General features: G+C 42.1%; 1 protein-coding gene across 1 annotated transcript in view; it reads left to right on the top strand.

The window, feature by feature from the left end:
- The window catches only part of TNFSF11 (TNF superfamily member 11), a 31,966-nt gene extending 11,937 nt beyond the window's left edge, over window positions 1–20,029 (top strand). The window contains exons 3-5 of the mRNA XM_019749784.2: window positions 13,410–13,455; window positions 13,547–13,645; window positions 18,468–20,029. Coding sequence (XP_019605343.1) covers window positions 13,410–13,455; window positions 13,547–13,645; window positions 18,468–18,889 — 567 coding nt within the window. The 3' untranslated portion in view covers window positions 18,890–20,029. The remainder of the gene's footprint in view (window positions 1–13,409; window positions 13,456–13,546; window positions 13,646–18,467) is intronic.
- Window positions 20,030–24,345: the final 4,316 nt, after the last annotated feature.

Here is a 24,345-nt window from a genome sequence, read left to right as displayed (position 1 = left end):
TTCGAACACATCACACCTAATTTAGTCTCAAGAATGAAAGAAAAGAGCAAATAAGTGTTTGCTGACGTACTGAACTTCATAAACTAATACTTTTAAATAAGAATGGAATTTGGCCAACTCATAAAGCCATTCGGAATTGTTGTAAACCTGGTTCTCATTTATCTGGTGTCTTTCCAATGTTATAATGGATAATCGATAATATTGTAGCCTGAGGCACTAATGCAGGTTAATTTTGGTTGAAAATCATCTTCATCCCAACTTGTCCCTTTTGTCACATTTTTCTCAAGTCTCTTCACCTCTCTATAGCCTGTAACCTGTATGGAGTCAGGCCTCTAGTGTGAACTAAAAATATGGCTCTGGCTTCGTTTATAAGTACAATTGTATAAAACTCTCCAATTTCACTCCAGAATAGGAAATGCCAATGATGATAACAACTACCAATGAGTTATTTTGTTGGCATGTTCTTGACAAACTACAGTTGACTCTTGAACAACGTGGGTTTGAACTGTACAAGTCCACTTATACATGGATTTCTTTTTCAATAAACAGTGTGAATGTATCTTCCCCTCCTTATGATTTTCTTAATAATGTTTCATTTCTCTAACTTATTTTAATATAAGAATACAGTATACAATACATATACCATACAAAATGTGTTAATTGACTGTTTTGTTATCAGTAAGGCTTCCAGTTAACAGTAGACTCTTAGTAGCTAAGTTTGGGGAGAGTCAAAAGTTATATATAGGTTTTCTCAATTGCATGAGGTAGGGTCAGCGCCCCAAACCCCACATTATTCAGGGGTCAACTGTATTTCCTGGAGTCAGTAAGCCTCTGAGCCTCCAAATCCTTACTGGAAAATGGTGAATAAGACCAGAGAGCTATCATTATTGAGTAATTAATTCTTACTTGAAATTCTTTTTTAATTCTCTTGGGATCAGTACATATTTAACCTTATCTCCCGCAGGAGTCGCAATGTAAATGCAATTATCCCCTGATATTAAGAACGGTGTGCCCAAATACGCACAATGCTTTGATCCTCAGTGAAATATTCACTGTTATTTGGTCTATGTTGCTGTAACAAAGAGACCCATCATTCAGTGAACTACGTAAGATAGAAGTTTTCTCTCTTGCATGCAATAATCTAGAGGTGAGCACGCCAGGGCTAGGGGGAAGGCTCCTCCATCTTTAACAGGTAGCTTTCATCTCTGGGATGACGCTAGCTTCTTTATCTGTTGCCATTTCCAGACAGAGGAAAGGAAGAAAGAAAAACTGAGGGCCGTACTTGGAAAGTGAGACAGCCACACTTCTAGCTGCTCTTACTGGTGAAACTTACTCACACGACCATATGTGCTGCGAGTTGTCTCTAGCTGAGTGGCCATTTGCCCTCCAAAGCTTGAGGAAGGAGGTAGCCTATTACTAATTGGAAAAGGGGGAGGATGAATTCTAGGGGACAATGGGCAGTCTCTGATTTTCACTAGACCCTATTTAGGTAGGACAGTGGGCTCACTACCTGAGCAAAAGTTAACTGCAAATACACAAGCCCATGAAAAATTTGAATGGTGACGATTTTATCTTCTAATGGTTAAAATGCTTTGGAATTATTTAGATTGCTAGAGAGAGAGAAATTTAAAAGTAGATTTAACAGCATGCATCTTTTTGAGGCACTTTCAAAAGTCTGCTTAGGCATATGCCTCTGTGATCTTTGAATAAACCTTGATTGTCAACTGCACAATGTTTAGTAGGTTTTATGGATTCAAGAACATTAATTTAAAACCGGAAAGTTTGTCTGGTAAAGTGGTGGTTTTTTCTGTATGTAAACCTGATGCCTTAGAATTCCAATGTTCATTATTATAAGAAGGTTATTTTCATTTTTAAAACTAAAGAATATAAGAAATCAACTAAAACTTGAGTATATTTTAACTGCTTATGAAATGATAGTCATTGGCATTTTTATATAGCCATTATTTATTTCTTATTTGCTTTCTAGTGAGACACACACACACACACACGCACACGCACACCAAAAACAAGGGGAAAAAAGTAAACTTCATTCATTATCTCTTTGCCTTTGTATATAGGAGTATGTGTCCCGAGAAAGTTTCTTGTAAACCCACAAGGAAACTTGGGGTTTGGGGCCCTGATGTTCCCAAATCAAGATGTTAGTCATGTAGTGGTTTTCCAATGGGATTTCATCTCTGTTTGCCATAACAGTTTTGGGAACTGCAATTCAATCAACCCTAATCACATCTAGCATTTATAAAAGCTGTCTTTATGGGAAAGCTGAAGTAAGACCCACAGAATTTTCCTACAACGTCAAGGCCATCTACTGCCTTTTGCCCAACAACGAGCTATTGGCTGTGATGTGCTCAGTGTCAGGGGAGACCCAGGGCGAACGGTAGGATGGTTTGCAAGAGGGAAATAACCAGGGAGTGATGTCATCAGAGGTGGGCTTATCTCTACGCTAGAAGTACTCCAGGATGGAAGAAAAGATATTCTGGACTGACATTTTTAAAGAAACAAAGAAGAGGAAGGCCATGCCTGAAAGAGGAGCATCTAATTATGTGGCAAGGAACCTTGGGCTAAGTTGCCAGAAGTGAACAAAGCTGAGGGTCCTTGGTTGAAGAGGAAGGTTGTAAAGGATAGATTGGATTGCCCCACCAGGAGTGGCTTATCCTAGGAGGAGTACAGCCTGTGGAATTGGAGAGCAGGACATGCCCTAAAGCAGTGATTCCCAAACCTGCTCATCTGAACAATCACTTGGGCCCTTGTTTAAAAACGTAAATAAATAGGAGGTTCCCAGATCTGTCATAAAGACTGATTTCGTAGCTCAGGAATAGACACTATGATTTTGGAAAACCTCTCCTAGAACAGCTGGTCTGTCTTTAAAGGAGGGTTTCATAGCTCCTGGGACCAAGGAAGTGATCTAAGCATCCTGAGAGGCGGTGAGAGCCACTGGAGGACAGGGAAGCCATTGGTGAGTGAAATGACTGTGTCTGAGAACCAGGTTTAAGGCTGTGTGGTGTCCTAAGGCGGGTTTTGAGATGATCAGACAACATTTGAGATCCACGGTCTGGGAGAGTTCCATTCCCACGCAGCTTCCTCATCGCTAGGGGGCTACCCCTCCTCAGCCTTTGCCCTTCGAGGACATGAGATGGTGGTGGTGGTGGTGGTGGCGGTAGTACTAGTACTAGTGATGCTGGTAGGAGCGACAGTGGTAGTAGTAGCACTGGTGGAACTGATGGTACTGGGGTTATAGTAGTAGCAGCAGCAGCAGTCGTAGGAATAATAATAATTATAAACCGTGAGGCCCATGTTCATCAGAGAGTTTGGGGGGCCCCAGACTCTCTTCTCCTCAGTGCCTGTAGCTGCTTCTCATCCGACCTACGCTTTCATGGTGACTGGTAACCAGCATCTCCATCACCCAAACCAGAAGCCAGAGATGGCCTCACACTCGTACTAACTCTTCACCTCACCCCCATCCTGTGAATTCTACCCCTTTACAAAACCTCCAAATACTCCTTTCTACTCTGTGTCACTATTATTGTCACCTTAATCCAGGTGTCATTGTCATTTCTCGCCTGAACCAGTGCAGTGGCCACTCTGTCCATGATCTCACGGCCTCTAGTCCATCCTCTCCATAGCTGTGATTTCTAAATGCAAATCTGAACGTGCTGCTGGCCTCATTTACTGCCTCAGGAACCCTTCGGTGGACCCCTGTAGTCACCAGAACATGGTCTGAGCTGCTGTACACAGAACACAAAGTCCTCTGTGTCCTGGAAACCCTCATCCCAACCCCTGAGTCTCCAGGCTCATTGCCTGTGCTCCATCTCCTCAGCTGACCTCAGCTATGCTCAGTGACCTCACCCAAGTCAAGTGCCTGAAGGTCCCTAGCCTGGCCGTGCCCCTCCCTCTGTGCCTCTCTGCTGGCATCCTAAGCACAGTGAGGACAAAGAGGGGACCTGTCCTGGAAACACAGCATCCTTAGCACGCCACAGGATGCCTGGCCCTCAGCAGCCATCAGTAGCTGGGATGGATGGAAGAATGAATTCTGGGTCTTTGTGCGTGGTCCCATGCATGCCATTCCAGGCTCTTCTTTTGTAGGCAGTTTTCTAGTTGTCTTTTGGCATTCAGCTCAGATGTTACTTCCCAAAGGGGGTCTACACTGACGCCCAGCTGCCCACCTTTTTGGTTAGGAGCCCCTCGTGTGCACGCGTGGGTCTTCTTGTATTCACTCTGTCATCACATCGATCGCATGGCCTGGCATTGGTCTGGGTCACTCGAACGTGAGCTTCCCAAGGATAGGCGCTGTGTGATTGTGTGATGTTTAGCTTCTCTCCCAGGTGGCAGGCACAGAGTAGGTGCTCAACGAAAGTCTGAAGAACCGGTTTACTGAATAAGGGAGTGATCTGTGCCCATCCCTATTTTTGGTGGCTGGTTACTTAATATTGCCAGGAGCTAGTCACATTATGAAGGCCCAGAAAGATTCATCGAGTCCCAGAGGTCACTCCCAGGCATGGTGCTTTTCCTGCTTCTTCGAGAGGGGACCTTCTTCCCCCTTTGGGACATGAACACTTTAGGGACTTTGAGGCTGGAGGCTCTTCCCGGCCCCTCCTCCGCTTTCCTCCCTGGCCTCATTTGTCCACAGTGGCTGGCCAGGTACCTCTGTTCCTCTTTGAGTCTCACCCTAGTGGTCAGGAACACTTTGGGGAGGCTGTGTGAGAGTAAGTGATCTTTAGAGGAAATGAGGCTTTGTGAATGTCGGAGTCTCTGCCAGTGTGAGGTGGTGTGATAGTGTTTCAAGTGGCAGAAGAAAGCAGAGGCATGGTAAGCAGCAGTTAGCCCAAGATGCCACACTGCGGTTACTCTGCCAAGCCCTTAGATTACACCTTTTTAACAAGTACCATAGCACAAGACATTTTAAAATCGGGCTCTTTATGAAGAGTAATATTGCTGTCATAAGGCTACTTTATACAAACCCAAGGGGACCTTTAACTGGAGCAGAAGCTTCCTCATTTCAACCATGAAGTTTAACAATAAAAAACGAATTTTCTATTCCCAGCATAGCCATCACACTGCCCGGAAAGCATCACTTTGTTTTGGGAAACAGAGGCACTCTCTTCTTCCGCCCTTTGGTAGGTAGAGTACGTTATCCCTTTGCAAAGATGTGTCTCTTCCAATCAGCAGGCTTCTGGGAGAAACGAGCCTCCGTGACTGTACTTAGTTTAGGGTGGGAGGAGGAGGCCAGTCCATATCTTGGTAAAGTTCTTCACTGAGAATTTTCAGAGATGGTCGTGGGATGGTGGTGGCTGACTTCACTTTGAAGATGAAGAGATTTGGAGCGTGAGGGGGTACTCTAGCAGCGGGATAGGATACATGTTGCGAAGACTTGGGCTTTAGGAAAATTTTTTTTTTTTTAAAAAATCAGTAGTTTATATTAAGAAATGAAGAATTTAGGGATCCAAATGTAAAGTTACAAACTGAAGTCGGAGATGGCTGTTACCTTGAGGATTAGTGGGGCCTCTGCCCTATCTACCCTCTTCCCTCCCCTACTTGCTGTGATGCTGGACCCCTTCCCCCAATGGGGCTTGTGAGGAGCTGTCCACCCCCCTCCTCCAGTGGTCCTGTCCTCTCCAGTCCTGGGAAGCTGCAGGGCTCTGCTAGGGCCGAGAAGCATTGGCGCCGCTGTACGGTTCATAATATATATATATATATATATATATATATATATATATATATATATATATGAGACAGGTCACATGCTGCTCTTCAAGTCTTTGCTTCAAGGTGTTTTGAATGGTCACCATTGAGTCTTCATATGGAACTGGGGGGTGTCCAGCTCCACCCAGGTGCATATGAAATATCCCCCACATTCTGTGGATTTGAAGGTCAGGAGGAAAGCAAGAGGCTGAGACATCTGCCCAAATTCTGTCTTCTTTGTTGCTGCAAACACTTGGTGGGTATTCTTTCTGTGCCTCGTAAACCAAGAATACCCTGGAAAGAAAAATCTTGACAATTAAATACGAGCTATTGATAAGATGGTAAGGCATCTCTCCGAGGGAGCAGATGTCCACGGCGTCCCTATGAACCAGAGGGCAGAACACTGACTTGCAGGCACAAGTGACTATAACGAGGTCCCTGTGGCTGGAACCTGTGGCGTCCTTAGGGGCAGTGTGGTTTGGGGGTGCAGGCAAATAATAAAAGGATAGGCCAGAGCCGTAACCCGTCTAGTCCTGTAGGGCCTGTTAAATGAAAAGAATTAACTTCCACGGCTGAAAATCTTTTCAAAAGGAAGGGTTTATTAGGTCATTGCTAGCGGAAAGAAAACCATCTTGGGGCTTGGAGTCTACGCCCCCAGCAGCATGGCTAGGTGAAAAGACAACACTCCATTGCCTCAGTTTGCAAACGTGTTTATACATCAAGTGAAGGAAGGGGGGAGAAAGACATAAGCCTCCTGAAAGAATTTACAGGAGCGATGGGCAAAGGAGTGGGAGAAAGTGAAGCGGGGCCAGCTCTGTGATAGCCCCAGAGTCCCAACAAGAAATGTCCCCTCCTGTGAAGTGGCAGTGGACAGCCGGCTAGAAAGCCCACCTGTAAAACAAGAAGGGGAGGTTCCTGGACTTCCTTGGTGCCTGGCTGGGATAATGTGCGGAAACAGCCACCTGGGCATGAACCTGAAATTCCGAAAGACGCACAGGAATGTGAGCAGCCTGTTGTCAGAGCAGATTCGCAGCCACCAATAGGCTGGTGGTTCTGTTTCTTTCTCTTACTCTCAGGCCGCTGTAATTTCAATCTAGAACATTTCAGAATTTTCTCCTCGTCAGGCCTTCTAGGCCCGGTCAGGAATGTGGATGTGTTCCTGAAGTCTGCGGGCAGCCCGCAGAGGACTTTCGGAAGAGCAGGGAACTCTTCCATGTGTACTCTGGGTCTAAGGAGAGCAGAAGAGGAGGTAGGAGGCAGTTACTGTAATCCTAGTGAGAAATGATGGGAGCTTGAAGGGGGGCAGTGGTCCTCTGGCTGGAGAGGAGGGGATGGATTTCTGAGCGATTCGCAAGGTTCCAGGAATCTGTAGGACTTCTCTGGAGGAACAGGAAGCCGGCTGTTCACTTTCGGAAACAACCAGCGAGTAGCATTCATGTGCTAGCTCAGCTGATAAATACACTGTTCTTGTAACTAGGTTGGAGAAGAATTACAGGAAGGGTATCATTAAGATGTTAGAATAAATGCATTACATATGTTAACAAGTGTATGAACCCTGTATTATATCTGGCAAACGGGGTGTTAAATCCTTGTTCAACCAGCCAGATGTCCCTACAGCTGCTGCTGGAGGGAGGCAGCCACCTGAGACCTGGGCTATGAGCTGGTGCCAATGGTTTCCACAGCATCTGGCTGTACAAATTGCTTCCTCCATGCTCTGATTGACAGCTACCACATGGATCACGCAATTCACAAGGCATGGGTGGGATTTTCAGTCTGATAAACCCAGACTCCAGCAATTTGACCTTTTTAAGGCATGTGTACAACTGGGGTGCCCTCAGTGGGAGCTTAAATCTGTATTATTTGTAAGAGAAAAAAAAATTACCCCAAACACTGCAGTCAAACAACTGAAGACCAATTTAATAACATTCACTCTTGAATTGGAATGTTATCAAAGTCATGTTTGGGGGTGTTATCCAGCTGAGTTTGCAAAGGCAGCGTTAGTGTTTGTTGTAAATTGTAAATGTTGAAATTACCTGGAGCAAAATTCCCATGACTGCTCAAAGGAGTTGAAAGTCCTCATAGGTGTTTATATTTATTCTTATACAGTACAATCTCTCCTAAGTGTCCCTGACTCACCAAGATTGAGCCAGTTCTGGGATGCCTCCCTCCTCCCTGTGTTTGGCAAAAGATCCTAAAACATTTTAAAAGATGAACATCAGCCTGGTCCCAACAGGCTGAAGACACGGCCTGTACTCTTCAAGTTTTCCCTGTCACCCCCCACCCCGGGGGGAATTGTACTTCTTGGATGCCGAGTTCAGGAGAAGTTGAAGAAAAGCAGTCCTAGAGACCACAGTTACACAATCACATTGATCTTTCGTATACTTTCTTTCCTGGAGGAGAAATTGTGAAATCCCAACATTTTTATGTGAGTGAAATAAAAGTTGAGATTAAAAAAAACCCACATCAGTTGTTTTCCTGTCTGTTCAAATGTACTCTGACAGCAAAGATGCAAAGTTAATACAGTCTAAATAGGAGAGTGCCACAATGAGAAGATTTTTTTAAAAATGTGTAATTTCCTCATCTTTATTGTTTTTAGACTTTGGGGTAGGGCCAGAAGGCAGTTGCAAATCTGCAAAGCCTGGCTGTGGCGCCTCAAGCGTGTCAATGTTGGCCAGCGTCCACTAGGTGGCAGTATGTCAGAGGATTTCTTTTATCCTAGAATTGGCAAGGATTTCTTTGGCTGTCTGTAAGTGGTTCAGTTTTCCTTTTTGCCCCGCTTTGAAGGGTGAAATGAAGCTATCATAATTTAGGCCCGAATTATGCTTATCTAAAAAATGCATAAATTCCCTGAAAAGCCTACTTATTACAGTGTGACAAGAAATAAGTTCACTCATTCATGTGAATTTTCTCAGTAACTTATAGGTAATGATATTAGTCGTCATGGGTAATTTATAGAACCCAAAAGACAACTCTTTTTGTCCGTAGCATGTAACAGATGCTAAACACGCTGTACTCTGAGAAGGCAGATCTCCGGTCTTCCTGGGAAGCAGAAGATTGCAGGGAGCCCTCTGCCCAATGTCCTCACCCCGGAAACTGTTTGCTGGGAGGTGTGTCAAAGCTATCTACACCTCTGTGCAAATCTGTGGGCATTCTGATAGTGTAGACAACATATGAGTGCATTGGATATTTATCCAGAGACTTAACTAACTAGTTAAAAAAATTAATCTATAACTGTATTTAAAATAAGATAAAATACATACAACATTTTAAAAAAGATCCCTTGCATATGAATAATTTGTTCAGAGGACAGGAATTAGGATGTTCTTTGTACTGTTTTCCCCAAATTAGATGATTAGAAGTTTCTGAATTCAAAGTAACAAGAAGCAATGCCTGAATGATAAGATTGGGCAATAAAGAACTCTGCAAGTTTTAAAACGCTCCAATTAATGTAACAGAAGTAGAGGATTAACGTGGATGGAAATAAATCTAAATTCAAAGCTTAGAAAATAAATGGAATTGTCAGTTGGGGTTCATTTGGGTATTTTTTCAGAAGGATTTCCTATAACCTTGAAAATGAAAAATATTAATTAGGAGGGAATTCAAGAAAGGTCCATTCTTGCTGTATACATAGCAACATATTGGTCTTTGAGAAAAATGACAACTGAATGGCTTCTGCTCTGTGCAGTGGATGTGATAGAGACACATTTGGCAATGTGAGGCACCCTCATGCCTGACATCTGCAGGGCTTAGTTTTGGGGGTTCACCAGCCGCATCCTACACATAGCTCAACCAGTTGTTTTCTGAAGCCCCTGGGAATTCTGAGACTCCATTTCCTGATATGAAGGCCCCTTTTTGTTAGATCCACAGTCAAGCTGTGTCTCCTTTCAGTGTTATTACTCCAAGGAGGGAACCAACCCTCTCAGGATTTGTTGACAGTTGTAGGGAAGGAAGAAAAGACCTTTCTCCCTCTACCTTCCTAGGTTCTCCAGCTAGGGCCCTGTAAATTTGACAAGACAGGTGAATGAGAGAAAAGCATGCAAATTTATTTAAATGTTATGTGACATGAGAACCTTCATAAGGAAATGAAGACCTAAAGAAATGGTTAACCTGAGTGCTTATATTAGGTTTGATGAAGAGTGGAAAGGTGTGGGAAAATGTGATAGGACAAAAAGGTGTGGGCTAAGGGCAGTACACTGGGGGGCTCATCAAGGCCTGTACGTTCTGATTTTTCTCAGAGTCCTTTGGTCTTAAAGATAAGGAAGCTCCTTTCCTCCAGGTATAGAGAGGGGACCTCACAGGAGGGTCTTCTGACCTGCTTGAGGGGGGACGTGGGGGCCAGGGAGTCCCTCCTGCACCTACTGTTCCTCACATTCCTTCACCTTAAAGTATTCAACATGCCAAGGTACCCTATATGGGAATAGCATGTTCCGAACCCCATCACAGGCCATTGATACTTTCTCCCAGCTTTCAGGAGTATGTTTCATGATGGCATCTTGTAAAGGGGTGTGGGCTCAAAGCTCTAGAAGAAGAGTTGGAGGGCATAGGGTCAAGTCCCAGCCTTATTAGCTGAGTTCTTATTCTATCTCTACCTCCATTTCCCAGTCTCAAAAATGAGGTTAGAAAGAGTTACCCAGCCTCTGATTCTAGAGTCAAATATTATAATATAAGGGAAACACTTAGTTGGCTATGAATGTAAGGGGTTATTTAATTTTTAATATGTGGAATATACATATATTGTGAGAGTATAATAAACCTATGACTACATAGAGATGTTACCAAACCACCATTCGTGGGAACACTCAAGTAGTAGTAAGTTTTCTCAATACTTGCTACATACTAGAATCACCTGGGGAGCTTCTTTTTAAAACTATTAAGTCAATATCTAACTGAGTTAGACTGGCTGAGTTGGGGGAGGGCAGAGCACCCTGAAAGTGTAGTCCAAGAAGTATGTTATGTTTGTGGTTGTTACCCAGCAGATAAATAACAATGATGTTAGAGTACAGAAAATTGGGGGGAGGGGTTGGTGATATAAGAACAAACATTGAGAATATGCTTTCTGTAGCTTAGGCTGTAAGCACATCATGCACTCCCCGTTTCACATGGAAACTTCTCTATAGGGTTTCTGAGAGGAACAACAGATGTACCACGAAAGCAGCATTACCTCATGAGACTCTAGCTAGAGTTTCAATTCATCCCGGGTCGTGACTTTTTTTTTTTATAGCAGACATTGAGCATGCATCTGAATGGGGCTGGTTATTGAATTTTCTCGTAACAGAAAGGTTCTGTGACCTAGAAACCACTGATTAAGTGGACAGGAGAAGTTCATTCGCAGGTGAGAGAGAATAAACATTCCCTTCCCACTTGATCAGTGGCTTGAGTCTGCTGCTTCTTTGGCCTGTGCCTCAAGCTTCAAGGAAATGTCAGATTTGCCTACCTCTGTGGTCTTTTGGGAAATGAGAGAGATTGGTGTTCTCAAACTGAGGTGCCAGAGTAGCAGCGCCAGTTCACCTGTTAAAGCCACAAATTGGCAGGCCCTACCCAGACCTTCGGGATCAGAAACTGTGTCACCATGCCCTCTGAGAGACTGTGATACATGCTCAGGTCTGGGAAAGACGCTTCCCTGGTCTTCTCAATAATGTGTGTTTTTCTCAATCGGAAAACATGAAACAGGAATTGGTGGGCAAACGCTACACTTGGCTTTGCTTCCTTCTCCCCTTCCTCCCCGTTTTCTCTGATGCTGAGACAGATCAGGGCTAGAGGGAAAATAAGGGCCCAAGTCTCTAAATTTCTCTGTCATCAAGGTTCCTATTCCAACCTTTTAAGACATAGAAATCAATTAAAGGTGCATTGTATATATAAATGTATAAGGAGATGCACAATGAGTAAAGATGTATTATAAGTACATGCATTCTATATTTACATATCCATTATAAATGTGTAAGGAGATATATGTGTTTTATATAATGTATAAAGGTACATTGTAAATATATATAAATCTCTGTTGTGAATTCCAGAAATCAGGGTACTACTGGGAATCCAAAGGTCATGAGAAAAGAATTGGGAGATGGCAGGACAGCAGGGGAGAGAACTGAACTTGGATGGAGTGGAGAGAAGGACAAGTCTGGTAAGGGCCACTGCCCTGCACAAATGACAGGGCCTCCCCACCTTGCCTAGAATTTCCTGTAAATGGTGCCCCCAGAGCTCTGCAGTGCAGTGCCCGGGGTCAAGGCCAGGGCAGAAAACAGCCTGGATGAGCCTCCAAGATTCTTTTCTGAAAGTCAGTCGCACTGTGATTTCTTTAGGACTTTAAAATAGGTGGCTGAAGACAGCTGTGCTGTCTCCTCTAATGGTCTTTAAAAATGGAATCGATTCTCATGTCTCTTGGGGGTCCTAAAAGCACAGAAAAGAATCAGTGTTGTCTTATCTCTAGAATCTTTCCAACTGTTAACAGTTGAAGTGTTATTGCATCTATCTATCTGTCTATCTATCTATCTATCTATCTATCTATCTATCTATCTATCTATCATCTGTCATCATCTATCATCATCTATCTCAAAGCACTTCTCTCCAGACAGTCAAAGAACATAAGCTATATGGCTTATCTTTTAAACATAATGGAGGGAGGATGGTTAGCAGGCACGATCATCCCAATAACAGAAATTAGGAATTGCTCTAGGTTATTCTAGTATTTAGACATCTGAATTTACCGGATACTCTGCTAAGTGCCTACATGCATTATCTTATTGAATCTTTAATATCCTCAGTATTGATATCTATTAATATCTTCGGTATAATTAGGGGCTGAGTAAGTTTGAACTGAGGTCAAAGCTCAAGGTTTTATCCACTCCGCCTTACTACTTAATGATAACTAAGGTCTTGATTCAGGTGGGAATGCAGTTACCTGTTGGATCCTTCATTCTCAGGGCTCAAATCGAGATACGCAATTGCCTATGCTTTTTATGTTCTTTCTTTTTCTGGCTCGTGCTTCTTAACCTCTGTTTGCTGCAATATTTTAAGTTACACATTGGTACTCTAAAAGCTCTTAGATACGTGGCGTACTTTAAACCCACTGTGACTTTTTAAAGTAAAAAAAAATTGACCATTGGGATCTAGGCCTCCTTCTCTTCCTGTAAGCTGTAGGGTTGTAATAGGGATTTACTAGTGAAACAGACACAAAAAAGAGCCTCCCTAAAGATTTACAAGACTCTCTAAAGATTCTCTTCTCATGACCTTTGGATTCCCAGTGGTACCCTGATTTCCGGAATTTTCTGGTATGGTTTCTCCTGCATTCACAACAGCAATTTATATATATTTACCATGTTCCTTTATATGCTGTGGTAATTGTCATTTTCCTAGTTAACTTCCCTCTCCGTCTGTTTACCTGCTACAATTTTAAAATTATGTTCAATTATTCCATGTTTTATCATTTACATGGTCTTTTATTTCCTCTTACTGTCCAAAGTATTGTGTTAGATTACCATCTGTCTACTGTGTGCAGTCTGCTTTTTAAGCACACCAACATCATTCTTTGGGGCGAATTTCTCTTGAGAGCTACCTGAAATGTCAAGGAATTTCATTTTTCCATATGTACTTCTTTCATGTTTTGAAGGAAAGAGGATTAATTTCTTGTATGTCCAGCAGTCCTGAATTCTTACTGCTTTATCAAAAGAACGAGTGTATAAATAAGACCCTTTTTGTCCTTTTTATTTCAGGAATTACAACATATTGTCAGATCCCAACATATCCGAGCAGAAAAACGTAAGTATGGATCTGTTTGAGTATTAGAAACCCCGTAGGGTCTCTGTGGGGACATTACTCTCTGGGCTAACATGGCTTCTCTCATCTCCAGCTATGGTAGAAGGTTCGTGGTTAGAGCTGGCAAGGAGGGGCAAGTCTGAAACTCAACCGTTTGCTCATCTCACTATTAATGCCACTGACATCCCATCAGGTGAGTTCCATTTGCATCCAGCCTGAAAAATATGTCACACGTCATTTATCAGCTCCTTTGAACACTCAACCCTATTACTAGCCTTTTACTAAATTTTTGAGAGCCCTTAACTTCTAGATCAGAAGAAAGAGCATTTAGTCTGCAGTTGAAGACCCACACTGTGGAAATAGTGATTCTCAGTCATCCCAGAAAGGACGTTACTTTCAGGGCATCAGAGCGCATTTTTTTCAATGATCGCCAGTGGCGATTACATAACTGGGAAGGACAGTCCCTTATTACACTCATCTATAGTTGCCCAAACTAAAGTTGACACGTCCCCACTGCTTGTGCATCTTGGTTATGTGAGCATCGAAATAATTACAAAGAACATTAAGATAGTGACAATTGAACAGTATTCTTATTATTATGCCTTTTATTCAACACACACTATGTATCAGGCGTTTCGCTCTGTTTTTTATCTCTAATCCTTACCACAACCCTTCAAGGTAAGTGATGGTCATTCAGATTTTGATTTTGCAGACAGGGAAACTGAGGTCCACATAGTTTACCAGCTCAAGGTCACAATGGTGGCAGGATTAGAAGTTGAATTTCACTCTAGTTCATTCCTAAGTCTGTGCTTTTTATACTATAGGTCGTCATATAAGTACCTTGTGATCAGTTGGCTTTGTCAGAGGGAAATGAGTTCAGAGCTCTTATATTCCTCTTTTTCTGCAAGAAGTAGGTTAATGCAGTTTTTTTTTTTATTAGTTTCAGGTGTACAAAACAATATAATAGATATTTACACCCCTCACAAAGTGATAACCCCCCTTCCCCAATCTACTACCCTCTGACATCGTATAGAGCTGTTACAATCCCGTTGACTCTATTTCCTATGCTGGACTCCACATCCTGTGACCACATACATATTAAATTACAGTTGACATTCAGTATTATTCAGCGTCAGCTTCAGGTGTACACTGCAGTGGTCAGGCATCTATACCATCCCTGAAGTGGTCTCCCCAGTAAGACAAGTGGTTAGTGCAGTTTTAATAGACGGGGGTACCTATGAGGATTTAATGAGGGAAGGAACTCACATTCCTCTATGGAAACCAGCATACACTAAGCACCCAATAATTACAAACTCAATAATTTGTTATTATTGAGTTTAATGAAATACTTATACATAGAGCACTTTGTTCTAAAAATGATAATGCAGGTTTTTCTTGGAGTTAAAAAATTCCAAGTTTTAGTAAACAATTTTGGAGGGATTTTTCCTGACTTAGAAAGGAAAAAAATCAACTCTTCGGTTTTCAGATTTCCCTAAACTATCTCTCCTGTCCCAGGTACTTGCTTCATAAACAAATTTTCTCTGTGTCTGTGTGCCTTACGGTAGAGCTATACTAATTTTCTGAGTGAAACACTAATTTGCATTTTAGCAAAGGCAATCAAATGTATTCTGCATTTATCTTTTCAGTTCATTTTAAAGGGCATATGATAAATATTGCATTAGACTGTGTGCCAAAATCTGTTTGGCAATCGCAAGCATGTTTTAGTCACCACGCTTTCTCTCCAGGCACCCTAGCATCACATCCTTGCCAAAGAACAAGGCAAAACTCCTGGTTATTTTCCAACGGTTATTGAGTTTGAGACTGAGTGAAATGAATTAGTGTATGCTTCTGTTTAAGGAACTAGAATTTGCTTCTCTGGCTGGACCAACAACTCCTTGAGTCATTTATCTTCCAGTTTTGGCCAGTGCTGATACTGCAGAGGAAGGTGGCTTTAATTTTCCATGTTCATTTCGGGCCTCTGTTTGATACTTATTTGCACATAAGAAAGAAATGAGAATTGGCCTTACAGTGAGCGTTAGCTTATGCATTGGCAAAGCTTCTCGAATAAAATGCATTGGGAAGTATCTTGTGAGGTCAGACTACATGGCTTTCTTTAGGGGGAACCTCAGGCTAAATATTTGCAGAGGCCTCTTTGCCAGCATTTGGCAGTGATCACCACGGGCTGGGAGGGCTGAGGTAAGAGGTCCTCGCATGTCTCATTCGTGATGCAAACCCAGGTTTGCCCTGAGAGACCCTTCAACCTGATTGCATCATAATCTCATCTTGTCTCCTACTGTTGTCCGCTCACCAGTCCTCCAGTTCAGGCAGATGGCGTTCCTCCCTTTGTGCTCTGTGTGCCGTGTGCATTCATTCCATCCTCTGCTCAAGCAGTTTCCCTCACGGGCAATACTCTCTGTTTTCTCAGTCCCCTACGTTTGATCCAAGTCCTTCCTGTCATCTGGCTCCTCTGTCCCCTCCCATGGCTGAGCTCTCTTGATTGCTGTTAATTTCTGCAACTTTCACTTTCAGTTGCTTTAACTGACCTTCAGCCATGGGTTATGTGACATGCAGAAATGGAAATGTTATATTTTTCATTGTCTATGCCCAATTCTTATTTTCTCCGCTACTAGTGGTAAGTGCCTTGAGGGCACACTGCTTGATATAATTCTTAATTACGGGCAGAGGGAATGCCCATAGAAAGCACAACAGCCGTTTGTTGAATGACTGATCAACTGAATTGGTCAGGGAATGGATGAGTGAATGGATAAAAGCAGAAGTATGTTTTGTAGGCAATAAGGACACCCCCTCGACTTGATTTTAATCTACAAGGGGAGTGGTGTGCCGTCAAGGTTCCTGTCTTCTTCCCTCACTAGTTCATATTCCTTCCCTGCCTTCCCAGGCCGTGTCTCTGAGCCCTTGATTTAACACTAGCTGACCTAGCCCATTGAGAGGGTGTACTGCACCTTTGTCATTCTGCTCCCCTCTAAGAGCCATCATGGGAGATGAACTATGAGACAAATAATTGATCATATAAAGACCTGACTGCAGGAGTAGGGTGGGAAGGAAGGAAACATGGGGTAGTTTGAGATGGGAAGCATCTTGAATTTTGTTAGCTTTGTCAATGGATTGGGTGGCTATTTACCAGCCTGGAGGAATTACTTTATTAGTATTTATGAGGATGTGATGAATAATCTTGTGTCTCGTCTTGACTTAGTTGGGACCATGGGATGACATTTACATTTGGGATGCTTTGATCTGGGATGACCTGAGGCAGGACCTCCGATGAAAAAGGACGTGTGCTGTGGTGGGTCCTAGAGGCAGCAGTGCCTGTAACGGGTTTCTCTGGCTCGTTCTAGTGCCCTCTAGTGAATGAGATGTGGATTTCAGTAAATATACTGTCCCACACACCTCGTGATGGGTTCCCCACCGTAGGTCCGCCTCTGTGCATTTTTTTTCCTCACTTGCCCCACCACCTGGTGGTTCTTGGAACAGCTTGCACAGAGGTCCCCAAACCATATTTCAGGCTGCCTAGTGACCCTCCAGAAACAGTAAAGCATTCTCCTGTTTGTGGCTCTCTTCAGAAAGCTGCAGCTACTCCAGGCTCCCCAGGATTCAGGCCAGTCTGGGAAAATCACCACAATTAGTTTCTGGTTCCATAAGGATCTTCCAAGGACCCACTCTAACCAGAGGGCTGTCAGCTACGTTGGATCCCTGGAATCTACTTCAAGCCTAAGTCCTTGGGATGATTTCTTGTGGGAGGCAGGCAGCAAAGAACTTCCCCTTGGCTGCAGAGGCTAGTCTTAGACGCCCTAGCTCTGTTTTGCTTTGTTGAAATCCTAACAGATGACATCCTTAATTTAGCACAAGTATTGACAAAATTTTCTGGAGGAAAAAATGTGTTTTTTAATTTTTCAGAGTATAACAACTTTCCCCCAACTAATTGATACCTTTTCCAGTTGGTTAATAGGTGTCCACATAAGCACACATGATTGATGAATTGGGTGTATCCCCTAGAGGTAGTGACACTTTTTAAAGGCCTAGTAAGGTATACTAAAGACCTGAAATGTTAAAAACACTGGACTCAACTGCTGGTCGAAGATTCTTTAGACGCTTTCCCTGCTCCTCAGATCGTCATCAGATTTCAGGGTGAGAAGGGGCTAAAAAAGAATTCTGGTCAATCTGGGAGGGATTTTGTGATACTTTGGTCACAAAGAATTGTGTGAGGTTGTGAAGCTGGGGAGGGCAGTGCCAAAAATATTTTCTCTGTGAACTTCTCCGGGAGCCACTTTTCAGTTGTGTGAGCCTGGAGGCAATTGTGCTGTTGAAGGAGGGGCAAATCTATGGTGAGGAGAATAAGGTTTAGGAGTTTGACCTTTTGGGCAAAGTTACTGAGACCCAGAGTTTCTTCTCCTTCCTTCTCCATAGCCCTCTCCATGATTTCAAGGGGAAGGTGGAGTCATGCAGTATGGAAGTTCTCTCCCTATACTTATTTCTTTCTTCCCGTCTCAACTGCGTTTGGCCCATTTTCTTCCTTCAACCTTGAATGACCTTTCTGCTTCTGTGGGCTGCATTCTTTTCTTCCTTTAAGTGCTCAGGCTCAGTAGCAACTCAACAAAGTCATTCTTGGTTCCTTCTGGGAGGAAATCATTGCACCGTCCTTTGAATTCCCATAGCAATTATCTGCAAATTTCCTACCGGCGTTCGTGACTTGCTTCTTACCTGAACAACTACCATACTTACGCCTAGTGTTCCGTAGGTTCCCTGAGGGCAAGAAAAGATGAGTTTTTGCCTTTGTACCATCTCAGGTGCCTATCAAAGAGCACTAAGTACATATTAATGTATTAAAAAATAAATCCTAAAAAGTTATTCTCCTATTGGAATAATGACTATGATGCTATGTTTTTTGTTGTTGTTGTTTGTTTGTTTGTTTATTTTTCCCCAACCTTGTAGAATTAGGAGTCTGTCCTTCTCATTGAAGGGGTGGATTTTAAATCACATAACTCTCCTCTTTTCAGGTTCCCACAAAGTGAGTCTGTCCTCCTGGTACCATGACAGAGGTTGGGCCAAGATCTCCAACATGACTTTCAGCAATGGAAAACTAATTGTCAACCAAGATGGCTTTTATTACCTGTACGCCAACATTTGCTTTCGACATCATGAAACTTCAGGAGACCTCGCTACGGAGTATCTTCAGCTGATGGTGTATGTCACTAAAACCAGCATGAAAATCCCAAGTTCTCATACCCTGATGAAAGGAGGAAGTACCAAATACTGGTCAGGGAATTCTGAATTCCATTTTTACTCCATAAATGTTGGAGGTTTTTTTAAGTTACGGTCTGGTGAGGAAATAAGCCTCGAGGTATCCAACCCTTCACTACTGGATCCAGATCAAGACGCAACGTACTTTGGGGCTTTTAAAGTTCGAGATATAGATTGACCTCCATTTTGTGGAGTGTTATAATGTATTTCCTGATGTATGGAAACTTTTTCTAAAATAGACCAAGAAAGATGTACATAGGTGTGTGAGACTACTAAGAGGTTTGACCCACAATGGTATAAGAAGACTCTCTCCAAGCTTTTGACTCTGTAGACATCATGTGTATTTACAGCCAAAGGGAGATGTTGGACTCAAAGTGTGTTACAGTCTGAAGTCTTTCTTACACAATGGTTTTTAAATTTTGTAATGAATTCTTAGAATTAAACCTGATTGGAGCAATTGTGGTTGCCTTTATGGAAAACTGCATTTGGGCTATGGGAGGGGTCAATTCTCTGGATGTAGCCCTTGGTTATGCGCCACTAGGCAGCTGAAGTAGGGAGGGTGTCATCTAATTGCAAATGGATGATAACCTGAAGGGTTACGTTCTTTTGAATTGTTACATCATGCTAGACCTGCAAATAGATACTTTTTTCTAATGAGGAGAGAAAAATATATGTATTTTTATATAATATCTAAAGTTATATTTCAGATGTAATGTTTTCTGTGCAAAGTATTGTAAATTATATTTGTGCTATAGTATTTGATTCAAAATATTTAAAAATGTCTTGCTGTTGACATATTTAATGTTTTAAATGTACAGACATATTTAACTGGTGCACTTTGTAAATCCCCTGGGGAAAATTTGCAGCTGAGGGAAAAAAAAAAAAAAAAGTTGTTTGCTAATATCAACTGTATTATGTTTTCTTCATTCTTTTTAACTTAATAGATTTTTGAGACTTGTCAAGTTTGTGCACAAAAATTTAAATGGATGCCTTGAATAATAAGCAGGATGTTGGCCACCAGGTGCCTTTCAAATTTAGAAGCTAATTGACTTTAGAAAGCTGACATTGCCAAAAAGGGTACATAATGGGCTACTGGAATCTGTCAAGAGTATTTATAGAATTATTGAACAGGTGTTTTTTTTCTACAAGTGCTGCAAATTGTAAATTCTATATATTTTTTAAATGGACATTGTCAGTGGCTAATCAGCAAAAAAATGAAAAAAAAAAGTCCCATCTTTCATTTAGTGGAAGTTATTTTATACTGTACAATAAAAACGTTGCCTTTGAATGTTAATTTTTTTGGTACAAAAATAAATTTATAAGAAAACCTGCCTTGTGATTTTGTACTTCTCTTTTCTATCTGCCTTCCTTTTCTCCAATATGGTAATGTGGCATCTATCTTTCCAAAAGTTACTGAGAGAAATGCAGATTTAATTAAAAATTAGGAACAGATTCAATTAAATTAATGAACATTGGAATGTGAAAAGTAATTTGCAAGGGATTTGTATGCAAGAATGTAGATAGAAAACAGGCTTCTTCACTCAAAAAAGAAAATTTTGTTCTGCTGATTGGGAGGAGAAAACAGTACTTTGTAACAGTCCGTAACTCCTTCTGGAACAACTGTTTGACCTGGAGGACCCCCTGAACATTTTATATCTTAACTGCAGTGAAGGAGGATTAACAGCAGATTGGAGGCTCATCCTCATGGAAACGTGTGTAAGGAGCTGTCCCACCCCAGTTTGTTACTCACATGACAGAGGTATAAGAAAACCAGCAGCTTTGGGAGGCACAGGAAGCCATAATTTAAGGCACTTGGCCATTTGTGGATAAATGTTTCTTGATGATTGTGACAGGATGGAGGGAGAACAGAAATAGCAGATGTTACAAAGAAGAACTTGTAAATGTGAAACAGCAGGGCTTTGATGGCGGGACTCAATCATTGACCAAACTCCACCTATTGTTTTACAATTATCAGTAAATCTGAGGCAGTTTGGTACAAAATATGATGTCGGTGTGGCATAACCCAGTGGCCGCGCCTTGGTTTAAGGAACATTCGTTTTGATAAGCAATTGGAGAATTTCTCTACTCTCCACTGGCACAAAGTCTTGTGTTAAGAGCCGTATTAGCTGCCTTGATTCCTATAACATGATTTGGTCATTCCCAAAGGTGAATGACATTCATTCATTTGTTCCATGTTATGTATTGAGCACCAACCACATGCGAGGCACTGTACTGGGCGCTGGGGATACGATAGCTCTCTTTCTGCCCTTGACGAGTTTTCGTTCTAGTGGGGAGCCAATCTTGGATGACTGTGGTGAGCTCTGGGGTATGGCCATGTGGAGCATGCCGTGGGAGCAGAGAGGAAGCCATTGAACCCAATCTTGGGGCTCACAGAAGGCCTAGAAATGAAGTCAGGCTGGACAAGAGGTAGCCTGACTCTTTTAACTGAGAGTCAACTGACTTGCAATCTCTCAAAGATGAGCTAAAACCCAAAGTCTGGGGATGGAAAGAACCAGGAATCTCGTGAGACCATACATGGTGGCACCAGCCAGACTGGGGAGCGAACATGGCAGATGGTCTGCAAGGTTAAGGGAGATCCTCTACAGAAGACCTTGACTGTAATATGAATTTTATGTACATTAAAGGGATTTTCGGAGCTTTACTGGAATCAATGTAGGACATAATGAAATGTGGGTGCAAACTGGTCTGTGCCTCAAAGGAAGCAACCGTAGCTAGTGGACATGGCAGGAGGTGTGGAAAAGTCTTTTTCCTAGTGGTGCTTAAGACTTTCCTAGAGCTGAGTGGCAGGATCAAACCCTGCTTTTCCCACTCACATGCTGCTCTTTAGTCCTGCTTTTTCTTCTCACTCATCCCTTGTTCCACTTCTACTCTTCTGTATATGTTTTAATCCTTTCCTTTTTTGCTTTTCCTTTCCCCCCTAATCCCTGGCTCTTGCCTTGGAGGACCGTTTAGTTTCTCTGGTGCCCTTGGAGAATAAGGAGGCTGCTGCATCTGATTGAGACGGAACCAGATCGTGTCCACCCTGAGAACCAGCTCACTAAATGTGCTGAGAAGTGACAAAATCATGTCAGGAGACCAACACACACTGGATGCTATGGTAAGATGATTTTTATCTCATTTTATCTATTCCATTTCAATCTTCTTCCCAACACATGCCAAATCTGAAGGAAGGAAAGCATGCAGAATTTGAAGTCATCTATGTTCTTGAGTCAACTTTCAAAACTATACCAGAGTCAGGGTCCCTTGCACCTTTCCAAAACACCACATAGGAGGCAATTCTTGTTTAGTGAGATTACTTCTCCCGCCACCACCCATTCTTTCTTCTGCTTTCTTTTGTGTCATTCATATCCCTCAGGCTATCCTAGAAAAATAGTCAGAGAAGATGATCTATTTTCCCAGTGACATTGGTGGGAACTTGAGCACCTCATGCCTCCCCCTTTCTCTCTGTGTCCAGTTATTTGATTTGAGATAGTGGCATTGGCTTATACTTGTACATTTTGGGGACACAAATCTGATTCAACCTGCAGTTCCTCATTTAGCCTGTGGTGTCCTGGGCATGCCAAGCATGTCCTTGCTTCACTTTTGACTTTGTTAATTGATTCTCTTGCTTCCTGGCTTCCTGAAATTGAAATATGTTTCCCAGTAGCTGCATGTGTAAATGCTGGTTAGTTATTGATTCACATTATTACGATTTAGCCTTGTGTCACTTTTTACAATAAAAAATTTGTACACTGCGAATGTTAGATTTTAGCTATAAAACAAATCTATCCTTTAGATTAATAACACTTTTATGCTTCTGCTCTTCTATTCTTGTAATTTAAAAATCCTATTTTCTAATCATCTACCTTCACCTCCCCTCTCCTTTGTTGACTGATTTTCTTTAAAGAGGATTGTTTTATTGCATCTTGACAAGCACTCTCACTATTTGTAATGACAATCTCTTTTGATTTTACCAGATGTGGACTAGTCATAGCATTGTTCGTATTGCTATTGGTTTTCAATGTTTGTAGAGAAATTCTGTAATTTTTTAAAATTAAAGTACAGTTGACATACAATATTGTATTAGTTTCAGCTATACACATAGTTACTCAACATTTATATTCCTTATAAAATGTTATCCACACCAAGTCTAGATACCATCTATCATTATACACAGATGGACCTAGAAGGTATTATGCTAAGTGAGATAAGTCAGACAGTGAAGGACAAAAACTGTACAAAGTCACTGATAGGTGGAATCTAAAAAAACAGAACAAACAAAACAAAATGGAGTATTTTGTTCTGAAAATTTGAAGAGATGTCCTTTCCTGTTGGCAAAGAATGAGCTAGAAGTTATTTACTTCATTAGTAGCACCCAGAGCTAACTGGGGAATAGGGCTGGTTTCAGAAACAGTAAGTTCTCTTAAAAAAATAATAAAAAAATATTTCAAGTTCTCTTATAAGGGTCTTAAAATCATGGGATGTCACTCTCTTGGGCAAAAACCATTTTCTCTCTTTTCCTATAGATTCTGCAGAAGCTTCATTTTCTCAAAAGTCTAATCTCAACAATCTCAGGTTGGTGGAATAAAAGCTCTTCATGAGACACAAACGTCTTTTGGGAGAAAAATCATAGATTTGGGCATCAACCAGAATTGGAATCGAAGTTCCTCTGCCTGGTAACCTTGGGCAGGCGGCCATCTTTGGACTTCACTTTCCTGCCTTGTGAAGCAGAAATCACCCCATCTGTGTTAAAGAGTTGTGACCATTGGCACATGGGAGGGGCTCAACAAATAGGAGCCACGCTTAGGGGGGCCTTCCTTCCCATTTTCTACATCCTCAGTCCCCAGGGTCAAGCACACGGTCTGACCTCTTTGTCTCTAGCTGCTGTGCAGGGTCTGTACTGAGCAAAGCATTGTGTGTGCTCTGTATTGTGGGAGACACCAGGGTAGACACTGTATTCATTTCCTAGGGCTGGCGAGGTAACACCACAAACTGGATGGCATAAAACAACAGAAATTTATTCTCTCACAGTTCTAGGGGCTAGAAGTCTGGAATCAAGGTGTCAGCAGGGCCATGCCCCCTCAGAAATCTCTAGGAAGGGATGCTTCTTGGCCTCTTCCAGCTCCGTATGTCTGAGGACAATCCTAGGTGTTACTCAGCTTGTAGCTGTGGCATTCTAATCTCTATTGTCATATTGCGGTTTCTGCACATGGCCTTCTTCGTTTATGTCTGTGTGTTTCCAGATCTTCCTCTCTTCGTAAGGACACGAGACATTGAATTCAGGGTCTGCCTGAATCCAGTATGACCCCATCTTACCTGATGGCATTTACAAAGACCCTATTCCAAAATAAGTTCACAGGTTCAGAACGGACATGGAGTTTTGGACAACACTGTTCAATCCAGTACAGATATCAAGGGACTCACAGTCCAGGAATGAAATAAATATCTGAAAATCGAACCATAACTAAACTAGGAGGAAATCCACACCACAACAGAAGGATAAGCAATGTGCTGGTAAACCCACCTAACCAAGTGAGGATTTATTTCCATTGAAATAAGAATGAAATCATATTTGGATTTGAATAACTGTGATGTGTCTATGTTGGCTGTGTATTTTCATGGGATTCCATTAGG

This window comes from Rhinolophus sinicus, linkage group LG04 (assembly GCF_036562045.2).
Source record: "Rhinolophus sinicus isolate RSC01 linkage group LG04, ASM3656204v1, whole genome shotgun sequence".
Classification (NCBI taxonomy): Eukaryota; Metazoa; Chordata; class Mammalia; order Chiroptera; family Rhinolophidae; genus Rhinolophus; species Rhinolophus sinicus.
The sequence above is the reverse complement of the archived record's forward strand: the minus strand, read 5'-3'. Positions and strand labels throughout refer to the sequence as shown.